The sequence below is a fragment of the Neltuma alba genome, unplaced genomic scaffold (assembly GCF_004799145.2).
Source record: "Neltuma alba isolate B1F8T4 unplaced genomic scaffold, ASM479914v2 tig00006419_pilon, whole genome shotgun sequence".
Classification (NCBI taxonomy): Eukaryota; Viridiplantae; Streptophyta; class Magnoliopsida; order Fabales; family Fabaceae; genus Neltuma; species Neltuma alba.
This window is the reverse complement of record NW_021634459.1, coordinates 35,963-48,864: the sequence shown is the minus strand read 5'-3', so window position 1 is coordinate 48,864 and position 12,902 is coordinate 35,963. Positions and strand designations below refer to the sequence as shown.

At 37.6% G+C, this 12,902-nt stretch overlaps 1 protein-coding gene and 1 pseudogene across 11 annotated transcripts; one reads left to right on the top strand and one right to left on the bottom strand.

The window, feature by feature from the left end:
- Positions 1-490: 490 nt before the first annotated feature.
- Positions 491-10,168, top strand: LOC114750358 (protein SUPPRESSOR OF PHYA-105 1). 11 transcript variants are annotated; one of them, XR_003740661.1, is made up of 9 exons: positions 496-2,873; positions 4,096-4,253; positions 4,724-5,573; positions 6,523-6,669; positions 6,872-7,189; positions 7,273-7,332; positions 7,993-8,638; positions 9,365-9,619; positions 9,701-10,168. XR_003740661.1 is itself a non-coding variant. In XM_028938940.1 (8 exons), the coding sequence occupies exons 2-8, from the start codon at positions 1,542-1,544 to the stop codon at positions 8,185-8,187; spliced, it is 3,060 nt and encodes a 1,019-aa protein (XP_028794773.1). In that variant the 5' UTR covers positions 491-622; positions 1,429-1,541; the 3' UTR covers positions 8,188-8,952. The 11 variants fall into 11 exon arrangements, 8 of the variants coding, with proteins under 8 accessions (XP_028794773.1, XP_028794774.1, XP_028794770.1 ...); XM_028938940.1 differs by lacking the exons at positions 9,365-9,619; positions 9,701-10,168 and having other exon boundaries at positions 491-622; positions 1,429-2,873; positions 7,993-8,952; XR_003740660.1 differs by lacking the exon at positions 9,365-9,619.
- On the bottom strand, positions 9,298-12,807 carry LOC114750319 (wall-associated receptor kinase-like 17; annotated as a pseudogene).
- Positions 12,808-12,902: the final 95 nt, after the last annotated feature.

Genomic DNA, 12,902 nt, shown 5'->3' with positions numbered 1-12,902 from the left:
TAATAAAAATTGCGCTTATTCATTGGATTAATTTATCTACCGCTCATGGAAGTCAAGTTCATTTTTCATTAAAATCCTTTAATAAAAGTTTCGTTTTAGAGTTCATGTGATGCTTCAACACGTTACAGTGCCCACATTGAATGGGATCAAGATTTTAGTTCCCAAGCATACAAGGGACTCTCTTCATATTGATGTACTGGGATGAATTCTTGCTTTCTTAATTTATTTAAAAAGGTGGTATGGAGAATGGCATGACCTGTGAATAAAGAGAAATCCTTGACCTTTATGTAGAGCCCAGAACTGTGTTCGTGCATACAAATTCCAAATCCAGAATAATTCCAAGCCAAGAGGGTCCTGCTGGCTGACGGCCACGGAAGAAGAAAATATCGTGGATACACTTTTCACCTCAGACATGAACATTACAAGAGTCACATTATTCAAAAAGAAATTTTTTTCACGTCCTCTACTAAATTGTGTCTTTAAATATCTTCATCTAACATTCCCCAAGTTTTGCTTTTCAAGTCCATTACTCTCAGTTCATGTCTCTGTTTGGTTTCATAATCTTGCTTCTCACTACCGTCCTTGGGAAGAAGATATTTTCCCTTGCAACTCTGGTTAGCTGGTGATCCTCTTCTTTGTCTTCTTCTGCTCTTCGCTTTATGATCTGAACTGTCATTGTTACTCTCCCTCACTCTCTACAGCCTTATCCATTGGTAGTACTTTTCTCTCTAATGCAATTCCTGGTGTCTTTAGGCACATCTTTGATCCTTTAATGGTGGTATCTTTTTGATATTACTGACTTTCACTTTTGGTAATTACTTGTTCTGGGCTGCTAGAAAATTATGTTTGGATGAACTGTTCTTCCATGTGCATGATTTCCTTCTGATGAGGGCAAAGTGGTTGAGTTCATCTTTTGGACGTGCATCGTGACCAGTTTGTTACTTATTACTCAAATATTAGATTTACGCATTTATAGGTTATTTCGACCTTAGGAATAGGAACATTTTGCACTTTAAATGATCATTCAATTTATTGGTAACTTGACTATTATTCGAGCTTATTGGAGTTCATTGATTAGATCTTGTTTCCAGATTAAATTAACTTAGTTGGAAGGAATATGCTTGGATTGGAGAATCGAGGAGATGGAAATGTTTGATATAGATTTAAATCGTGGGAAGAGTCTTAATTAAGCATTCTGTTCCCCTCAATTCAAAGATACGGCTAGAAAATCATTAAAATATTTATTATTCTCAAACTGAAGGCAGGGATTCTCAAATATACTTATTATAAATCGTCTGACGTCGAACTTTTCCCATGCTGAAAGCCTACTGATTTTTGTACCTGCTGCAAACTTATTAATCTATATTTTCTGGTGTAGATTTAGTTTCTTCGGCTATTTATTCAGAAAATCTTTGGAATTTGGCGAAGGAACCATGTTTGGATTGCATGTATTGATGATTACTAGGAGACATGGCTGCAAATGGTGGGAAAGGGACTGAAGAACAGAAGAGGAAAGCTAGTGATTATTTTGGGGCTGAAACATGTCAAGTTCACCAAGAATGAGAACATCTGCGAGGAAGGATTGGCCAGAGAGCTTTTTGAATGGCAATGATATCGGTAATGAGGAGAAGCATTTGGATAGGTGCCTTACTTCCTTGGCTGGGTCTGGACCTCATAGTGCTGGTTTATGTTCTACAACAAGCAATGGGTGCATTGTTGAGGAGTTAACTTTTAGAAATCATAGGAACCCGAATTCGGCTTTAGTTAGTCATACACTTAGTTCCAGACTGCCTCAGATAAATCAATCAGGTAACGAATCTGAATGTGTGAACTCAAGTAGAGAAACTGCACCAAAGGATGAAGAAAATATATCCGACAGGCTAAGCAAGGAAACTAGGGGAAATGCTTCTAATTTTTGGAGCTTGAAGTCTTTGTCCAGTAAGAAAATGAATTATGACCCAGAAAAAATTGCTGAAAATATAGGTAATGGGGACAAGACGATGACTTTAAGCAATGCACTTCTTGTTAGCACTGCCATGCAGGACACTTCATCTACGTACAATTTTTCTCCATTGGTACTGAAACAAAAACTGAAGGGAAAGGGAGTTGTCTGCAAAGATGCAGCAGACAACAGTGTTGAGCCCCATGGAGCATTTATTGGAAAGGAGGATAAAACACCTGCCTTTATGGCTAAATCTCATTCTGATACACTGCTGAGACCTAATTCTGCTGCTGCTGATAAGCCTTTGCAAAAATTTGTCATGTCCAGTGTAGAATCCTCCAATAATGGGATCAACTTAAGAGAGTTGTTGATTTCTTCGGGTCATAAAATTAGTAAACAAGGAAGACTACATATTTTCAAACAAATCCTGGAATTTGTCAATTTTGCACACTCACAGGGAGTTGTATTGCAACACCTAAGACCCTCTTGTTTCACTTTATTGCCTTCAAATAAAGTTAAGTACACTGGTTCATTAGTCCAAGGAGAGTTATATGATGTCCCAGCATGCAATACAGCTAGGAAAAGGCCCATGGAAGAGGATTTCTGTTCATGCCTTAGTTTGGGTGCAAAGCAGCAAAAACTCCACGAGATAAAATCTATTGGGCAGCGGCATTGCTTTAGATCTATTTGTGCCTGCAGGACTAAACCAGTGAATCTTATTGATTCCTTCAAAACTGGATCAATGGGCCCATTAATTACAGAAAGTGTGCAGCCAAATAGTTTTAGACACCAACATTCCACAGATGAAAAGCAAATAATTGACGTGACTGCCCAGTTGGAAGAGAAGTGGTATTCTAGCCTGGAAGTTCTCAATGATGGAGGCTGTACATTTTCATCCAATATTTATAGGCTTGGGGTTCTGCTCTTTGAGGTACGGAATCTTTTTTTTTTTTTTTTTTTGAAAAAAAACCCTTGGCTCCTATCATAAATCTGAATCTTGTGGTACACCTTCGTGACCAAATAATTTTCTCGAATTTGGTTTGTATATTTGCTGTATTTATAGCTTATGTTCAGATAATTTACTTTCCCAGTTTGCTAGATGATGTTTTATGGAATTTCGATTGTCATGACTTATCAAGGGTGTTTCCAAATATGACAGGTCTATTTGATGTATCATTATATTCCTAAGCTTGTTGCATATAATGCAGATTAGCAAGTGCTTTCTGGTTATGGTGTTTAATTTGAACTATTCTGGATAGAGAAATGGTTCTTTTATGCTATTCTATCGGCACTGTTTGGAAGCTACATACAATCTGAAACCTTATCCAAGTCTTTTTGTCATACAAATGTCAACTAAGTAAGAAAATGGTTTGGATTACGTGAATCTAAAATGAAAACTTTACAAGACAACAGGTTTCATCTCTCCCTGTTGTGATGATTTTACGATAATCTTGCAATGAATAAACGGGAGAGAATGCTTTGGGAAACCTTGATGTGCGTAGGGATCTATTACAAATATTTATAGGAGCGTAAAAGCTGTATGGCTTGAGATTCTACTAATGCGAGACCCGTTTGACTAGACAGAGAGATGAACTAATACTATTCTAACAAATCACTTGACATAGAAAGGAATGAATGGAGATACTGAATCATCAAAAGCCAACATCTTTTAATTTCACGACAAAAGGGGGAAGAAGATTTAGAAGTTCCATGGAAAGAATCAACTGAAAGTGAAAGGCCATCCGTTAAGTTGTTTGCAAATACATATCTGCAGTGCAGAGCTCTACTTAGTAGAACTTCTTAGATGTAATACAGAGCTCCATTTAAATGCAAATAGTTTGCAAAGTAGTGCAGAGCTCTACTTAAATGTGACAACCTTTTCTCTTACTTATTCCAGTTTCAATGCAGATCATATTATCCGATAATATATACCTCCCAAGCTGGAAATCATCAAACTTTGCTTTACTTGCTTCTTTCTCGTGTCTGAATTTTCCCCTAAACAACGGTCAAATAGGCAAATGTCTTGAAGTCTTTTAATTTACCCACTTCTCAATCGTTGAATTTTGTTAGCCATTTCTGTCATTCTTTTCAACTGTTAAGATCTTCACCCTAGAAGCTCTTCATGATCTTAGCATAACTTGTGCTCCTCTCAGTTGCTATGCAATATTGAGTCTTGGGAAGTGCATTCAGAAATGATGTTGGATCTGCATCAGCGAATCCTACCACCAAAATTTCTATCTGAGAATCCAAAGGAAGCTGGATTTTGTCTTTGGCTTTTGCATCCTGAACCTTCTTCTCGTCCCACTACTAGGTAATGTAATGCACTACAGATTTTATATTTTGTATCATTGTCACTACCATCATCCTTTTATGGCTAAATGTTGAATGGTGTTTATGAAAACTCAAAATATCAAGTGATAAAATATAACTAGCTGCTGTTCTTTATACTGGGCACCCCTTTTCCTTGTTTATTTTTGTTAATGAGCATCTCATTGTATTAAAAAGCATTAAATGTAACAAGAAAGATTGAACTAGCATTGTTTCTGCTTTATCATCCTTTCAAATACTTCATTAGGTGGGTAATTAAGCATTTTCGTACTGTACAGCGTTTGTGCTTGCTGACTGCCCTCAAAGCAAATGATTATCATGTATTTGCTTTTCTTAGTATGTGTTGAATAATATTTGGTCAAAAGAATTTTGATTCTGATGTTAAAGGTGCATCCTTTTTTTTTTTTAATCAAATCTTTATGATTTTCCTTTTTTTTTTTTGGTATATTCCAGGATGATTTCGGAATCTGAAATATTCCGTGATTTAGTGAAATTGAATTCTCAAGATGATGATATCTTGGTGTCTGATGATGATGAAGCTGAAACAGAGCAACTGATATATTTTTTAACCTCACTTAGAGAAGGAAAGGAAAGACAGACTGCCAAATTAGCTGAAGAGCTAAGTTGCTTAGAAGAAGATATTAAAGAGGTTGAAAGAAGGTATTCGCTTGGGGCAGCTTCATTATTTCCTATGGAAAAAAATGGCTTTTCTAAATTCAGTAGAAACAGTTCTCATCTTCAAGATCCTTTCAGTTCAGATATTAGCAGATCAATTCAGGCATCATGTGTTAATGAAGCCAGATTTATGAGAAATATCAATCAGCTAGAGACTGCATACTTCTCCATGAGATCCTGGATCCTGCTTACAGAAGATGCAGCTGTTGCGCCTTATGATAAAGATGTGCTAAAAAGTAGATGGAGATTGTCTCAAGCACATAATGACAATGAGGAGCAAAGAATAAAACGGAGATCCACTGATCGTCTTGGATCCTTCTTTGAAGGTTTATGCAAGTTTGCTCGTTACAGCAAGTTTGAAGAGTGTGGCATATTAAGAAGTCAAGATCTTCTTAATTCTTCCAATGTAATGTGTGCATTAAGTTTTGACCGTGATGAGGACTACATTGCAGCTGCTGGAGTTTCAAAAAAAATCAAGATTTTTGATGTCAGTGCAATTTCCAGCAATTCTATTGACATGCAGTACCCCATAGTTGAGATGTCTAATAAATCAAAGCTTAGCTGTGTGTGCTGGAACAGCTATATCAAAAGCCATTTGGCATCTACTGATTATGATGGTGTAGTTCAGGTTTGTATTACTTGCATATTGACATTGATTGATAAAAAACCCTTTTTGGACCCTGCTTAATTGCTCAAACTTCATGGGCTGACTAATTATTTTGAAAATGGCTTATAAACTTGAGGTCATACAAATTTTATCTATTTATTTATTCTGCTGTCGGTAAATTACAAATTTTAGCGTAGGAGCGAAGGAATTAACGGCTGCTTTTAGGAACCTGAGCACAACTCTTCTTCTCAGCCTTATGATTGCTCTGCTGCGAGCTACATGTAATTGAGGCTTACTATCTAAATATCAGAGGTCTTCTCTGTCCACCACTAGGGGGGATGTTTATGGATCCCTTCATGAATAAATCTGTCAAACCCTTTGGCCAACATAGACATATTATACCAAGCAATTTAGGGAGTGGTTCTAAATAATATTCGCTTAAAATAACAAATTAGTATGTTGATTGAATTTTTAATGGTCAATATATCTTTTGATACTGTTGGAAGTCACTCCTTTAAACTTTCTTTCGAAAAGCAAAAAAAAGAAAGAAGAAATTCCTGAGATACGATGGTTCTACCTCCTAGACCTGGTGGAGTAACTCTCGAGAGACACGGTGGAAAATGTTAATGGAGAGTTGCATGAATGCCGCCAAGTTCTTGATCTCCTGGGCATGGTGATAAACTCTTGGAGGTTGCTTAGTATATACCAATAACAAGTTCAACGAAGCGGTGCATTTTGCCATATTTTGATGGTGTCTGCCTGAAACTTATTCCCAAAGCAAAGTGAATTTCCTTTTTTTCCTTTAGTTTTACTATTTCCAATTGTTTGCTTATGGTTACGTCTTCACCGAGATTACTTCTTTCTACACCTCATCATTTGTCATGTACATACAAAACTGTAATTCATTTTGTTAACTTTTTTCCCTTCATATCTATCATCATTAACAATTGACGTACATGGGTGAATCCAGATGTGGGATGCAGACACTGGTCAGCCATTTTCTCAATACATGGAACACCAGAAGAGAGCATGGTCCGTTCACTTCTCTCAGTCCGACCCTAAAATGTTTGCTAGTGGAAGTGACGACTGCTCTGTGAAACTATGGAACATCAGCGAGGCATGCTTTCTTTTATGCATAATACCTGCAAAAGACGTTCATCTTCATGTCTGTCATGATGAAACTAGACATCCCCTGAAAAAGGAGAAAAAGAAAGAAAGAAAAATATAAACCAGGAATTCCTTTAGCCGGATAGACATGAAGTTGAACATTTTCCCTCCACATCATATAAGAAATTACTGAAATGTAATTGTTTTTGCAGAGAAACTCCATTGGCACCATATGGAACCCCGCCAACGTATGCTGTGTTCAGTTCTCTTCTTACTCAACAAATCTTTTAGTTTTTGGATCAGCTGATTACAAAATCTATGGTTATGATCTTCGGCACACTAGAATCCCTTGGTGCACATTATCTGGTCACGGGAAAGCTGTCAGCTATGTAAAATTTCTGGACTCTGAAACACTCGCCTCAGCTTCCACAGACAGCTCTTTGAAGCTTTGGGACCTGAAGAAAACCAGCTCTTCGGGGTTGTCTTCCGGTGCCTGTAGCTTAACCTTTAAAGGCCATACTAACGAAAAGGTTGGTCACTCTACATCGTTATTGCCCATTTATTTATTTTCCTTTATTTGTTTGTCCTAATTGCTCATCTTCTCCATGTGCAGAACTTTGTGGGTTTGTCTGTCGTTGATGGATACGTTGCGTGTGGTTCAGAAACTAATGAGGTACAATTTTTTGAGTTTTGGTATGACCTTTATTTTGTTATCTTGTGGTTAGTCGAAAGTTAATTTTTGTCATGAAACCAGGAAGTCATTTCTTTGTCATGAAACCAGGAAATCATTTCTCTTTCCACAATTATTGTGGCCCAAAAATATACTAAAATTCCTTATCATAAAAGTTACGCATCCGCTATTTTCAGAGTGATGGAAAATGGCCTTTCAGTATCGCCTTCTATGGTATATGAGATATCTATTCTAACATTACTCAGCTTTCTTATCGCATATTTAAGGCAAAATTCTTAACAGTGTACCTTAATATGTAATTAAAGAATATGCACAATGCACAGGTACCCATAGTCATATCTCTTTGTGAAATAGCTTTTTCCCCAATTTTTCGTGAACCATCCCTTTTTTGGCTAAAATTATTCAATAAATGTGGCATGTTAGTAATACATAGAATATCATTGGTCTTCATGGGTCATGAGCCTAAAGTAAGGTGCAGATAGATTTCATCTATTCTCAATGATTAAGTCGTGCATAATGGTCCCCTTATTTAAATCCTTCGGATAATATACATAGAACGCCCCACCCTTTTTAATTGCACTGATAATCGAATTTGGGATAAACAAATTCTGATTCTAGTCTTTTTTACTACCTACCTTCCAGGTGTATTGTTATCACAGATCTCTGCCAGTGCCTATCACTTCTTACAAATTTGGATCCATTGATCCCATTTCTGGACAAGAAAATATTGATGATGGTAATGGGCAGTTTGTCTCTAGTGTCTGCTGGAGAAAGAAGTCTGGAATGCTTGTTGCTGCTAATTCAATTGGAGCTGTAAAACTATTGAAGATGGTCTGATAGGAAGTCAGGAAAGATGACGAATGGTGTCACTAAATATTACTGTGCGCTTATCAGCAGACTGGGAAAAGGCTGAATGAGGGTCCAATGGCATTGGTTCAAAGGAGCATGTTGGTGGATTTATTTTCAGTAGATAGTTCATCCTTTCTGGTGGTTGGTTCACAATATGCCATGAGGAACATTCACTCACCTAATTCATATAAGCTGCTGATCAACAAATATATGAAACATGTGCAGAGCAGGCTTGAACTGCATGACTGCTGAAACTGAAGCCTGTGAGTCTTTTTAACACTGTGACACTACCACTGATGCATCTAACTATTTGATCACTACAGTACGCTGGCCTAAGCAAAATATAGAAGCTTTTGATTCAACAAATTCTGATCTAGGGCCGACTTTCCTCGTCAACAAGCTGGGATACGAGGCTGACCTTAAATGCTTACTTGAAATTGTGAGTAATGCATATTGCTTCACAGCACAGCTCTACACCCTAATGTTGCATTCCGTTTGGGAAGCGAGAAAAGTATTGCTAACACCGACATCGGTGATTACTTTTGTGTTATGTTGTAATTCATCAAAGTAGTGGAAATGCATATCATCTGTGTCTTGCATTTACGCGAAAAGCTGATCATAGATTATAGAATGGTTAAATTATTACTTTTATTCTATCATTTGAAATTCTGCAACATTGCAATCCTTATTGGTTGTGATTCCTTTCTAATCGCTCAATAAAAATTCTAGCTCCCATTCATTGTTGCCTGAAAAGAATATCTTGCTAAAGATTGATCATGAATAAGATCCCAAGTCGTTGTCTTGACACATTTGCTCTTTGACATGTTGGTTTCTTTGCTCTTTTGTACCATTGTATTGAATTTTAGGGTTCCCTTTTAGCCCATTATGTGTTAGCAATCCCAGTTCTAAGCAGCTGACACATTTCTCTCACTCAACCCTTAACCCCCTCTTCTATATGTCCAATAATAGTCCAGGCTGCTTTTATTTCGCCAGAAGAAGAGTCCTACCAGAAAATTCCAGTTCAAGTGGAAAAAAAACTATGGATTACACATCCTTCAAATTGATGACAACTAAGCCAAAAGTATAAACAAAATGAGAGACTTTTATCTTATCTAAAGTGTATTTATTTCATCTTTCCTGCTTTGCATCTATTTGGTTGGATTAGTCAGTGAAGGCTAGGAAATCCATCAAGCATTGAATGAGCCTGGCTTTTCAACTATCTATTGGTGTGATTACAAGAAGGCAACCACAAAAATCTATACAACTACTATCCTTTTTCATAAGCTGCTTATGTCAAGAATGCCTATGTTCAAACTGGTAAAATTTCTGGAAGCAAGTTTAATTATGTGATCATAAATGAGCAGAAATTTGAGTATATAATGGTCAAACTGCTTGCATGGTACCCGAAGATCTCGTGTTGGTAAGCTGATATCTAAGGAAGCTCAGAATCTGAGACATGACAAGGAGATGCTCTTCTAATTCTTGAACTAAATGTCATTAGGTGGCTCCCTGAAGTCAACTTAAGACTTCGGGAACAAAGAGACACCCGTGGAGGCCTGTTCGATTGTCTATTTGTTGTAACTGCATTGCAAATCAATTGAAGATGTCAGAAAGCAATTATGTTTTTATTCAAATATTGAATGAAGAAGTTAATGCAAGAAAAGAAGGCAAGTCAGGGCAGCCTTTGAACGAATTCTTCTTTATACTGAGATGTCTACATTGCAGATGCAACTGAATTGCTTTCTCAGGCGCGAATGTATCCATATTATGTTTTTATTCAGTGATCATATCCAAATTTCAGGACACAGAATAGTCGGCACTGTATATATCAATTATTTCTTGCATGTTTTCTATGTATTTCTCCATTCAGTAGTTCTGTTTTCAAAATATTCGGTAAAATGAGGTCATATTCTGCAGTCGAGCAAAGACAGACTCCGTCGTTCAAACTGCTTCCTTTTGGCTTGCTGAAGCGCAGAATCCTCCAACTTAATGCACCAAAATTTAATACATTTTGAGTTTTCAATTAGGATCATAATCATTTGCCTTTCCCTGTTATCGCGCATGTTGACGTGCAATGCAAGCATCTTAATGGCTTGCTTTTCTAACTATTTTGGGGGGTTCTAACTAGTTCTTGAGGTTTGCATCCCTAAGGAACCATCGGGTTTGTTATGTCAGTAATGGACTACGAGGAGGTGGTCTATTCGTTTCATTTAATTTGAAAATTAGCTGCTTAAACATAATTAACTGAAGTATCTAATAACTTAATGGATATCTGAATAACATGAGCGAGTCCAAAGATAACCTGGTTGTTTGACGCCTCTCAAGTTTGTTTTCTTGGTTTGTGGAAGCTTTATAAAGTCCAGAAAAAGATTTCCTTTCCGCTGTTGATGGAAACGGTTCATCACCATAGGTAAAATGTTCATCACCACAAGCTGAAGCATCACTTCCAATATCAGAGCTCTCCCTAGAGCTCAAACTTATCTTTTCTTTCTCTATAACTCTGTAGGCAAGCATTTGAAATGGAATTTGTGATATTGGTGATGAATCAGAGCTCTCCCAAGAAGGAAACTTTTTCAAAATCGCCAATTCCACATCATAATAATCTACCAGAGGTACTAATGAATCTAGCTGGTTATTGCAATCAGGATTCATCACAAGAAACCGTTTAATGTAACGAAGAATTCTGCAGATGGAAGAGAAGCTTGGCCGTTGATTTGGGTCGGTATGCCAACATTTCTTAGTCAAGTTAGTGACATATTTTGGTACAGTTAATGGGAAAAGTGGTCTCTCTCCTCCTCTTATGTACTTGCTCATTTTGTCTCCTTGAAGGTGATTGTCATCAAAAGGGATTTTACCAGTTAGAAGCTCAAAGCAAACCATCCCGAAACTATACACGTCTGATTTTTCAGTGTACATGGAATTTCAGTACTCTCAGTTTGTTCTAGCTCTTCAAGAACTTCCGGAGCGTACCATACAAGTGGGAGGGTCCCATTTTGATTTGAAACTACTTTGTGGTTCAAATTCTTAACTGAAGATAGCCCAAACCCTGAGATTTTGGCATGCATGTACCCTTCTGAAGATGATCCTCTAGGTTTGACGACAATTTTCAAAGGATTTAGCTCTCCATGATATATCTTCTTTGAATGCAGATATCCCATTCCTCTAGCAATTTGAAGCATGATAGCAACTGCAACTGCAAGTGTGAACTTGGGCCATAAACCTCTTTGATGTAGGTGCTGAGGTTTCTGCTGATCAATTCCATTACCAAGAAGAACTCTTTCTTTCCGCTGTCAACAAACCCACAAAGGAATTCCATTATATTTGTGTGGGAAAGTGATAAGAGTGATGTGATCTCTGGCTCTAAAGCTTGAACATCCCCAGAAAACTGCCTTACCACAAAGCTTTCACCTAACCATGTAATCTCCTTGTACCGACCACTATTCCCAAGTCTTCGCCTTACCTGGTAGTCCTTTGACCCCAGCAAGATTGAGCTGGGCAGAAACTTATCCTCCATTGATTCCGATCCTTCTAAGTTCTTTAATAGCAGTTCTGTCAATTTCCTTCCTTGCCTTCTCAAACCTGTCATTCTCTTCTCCTGGATTTTGTTGATGATAAACCACCTATCTTCCTCCCAAACTGTCTCGTAACGGTTGCAGAAATCCTGAGAAATAAGATACCGCTTCCCAAATTTCGATTGGAAAAGATTCATGTCTATGTATTCCTTCCTGTACTTGTTTGAATTGATGATTTTTCTCCTCTGCATTTCATCCTGATCCCATCCTGATGTTTCCCCTGCAGACTCAATCGCTTCAACAATAATGGGAATGCAGGAGAGCAAGTTATGGATGTAAAGCTCAACACAATCTTTGTTCTAGTACAAAGTAATGGCTACGGCCCACCAGTCTTTTATTTCCAAGCACTGCTTAACGTAAGCTTCTCCTTCTTTGAATATCCTATGGATCTCCTTCAATGGCTGTTGAAGAAACTTCCACTTGTCATGTTTCTCTTCAAATCTAAGATTCTGTCTGATCTCCTCTGCAATTGAATCGTATGCAAAGGTGAGGACATCCAGCAATAGACAACGCTGTCTCTGGTTGATTTGGATGTTGTCTTTGAACACCATTAAAGCCTTAATGCTTCCTAGCTGCCGAAATTGCTCCGTGCCAGAATTAATCTAAGGCAGGCCCTGAAAACAATATGCACGAACAGCAAGCATCCAAAAGAAAGAGAAGTGAGTGAGTTTGAAGCATTGATACTTGACAAAATAATTTTCTACCATATTGTATCAAACACAACGCAACACAGAAATTTTTATAGATGATAAGTTATATGAACAATCTAGGACAAGAATTGTAGAAACTGACCAGAGAAGAACCGTAGTGGATGTATTGGCTAATCAATTTTGGGTCATTGATCCAAGATAAATTTCCTCAACTTGCTGAGAAAGATTAATCAAACCCAGCAAGTTGGTGATGAGAAAAGTGAAGAAAAATCTATGAAAAGGGTCTTTGATGATGTTGACCTGGAGGAAAGAATACTACAAAGCCCAACGTGAAGAAATTTTTCCGGAGTTTTCTCAGATTTTCGTTCAAGAATAGAAAGTTTCATGGAACGTGAGTGTCACTGGGAAGAAGCTGGTGGTGATTAGTGATGGACGACTTAATTGTTGTGGGCTGTGCCGCGAGTTTCGATACGTGACTTGA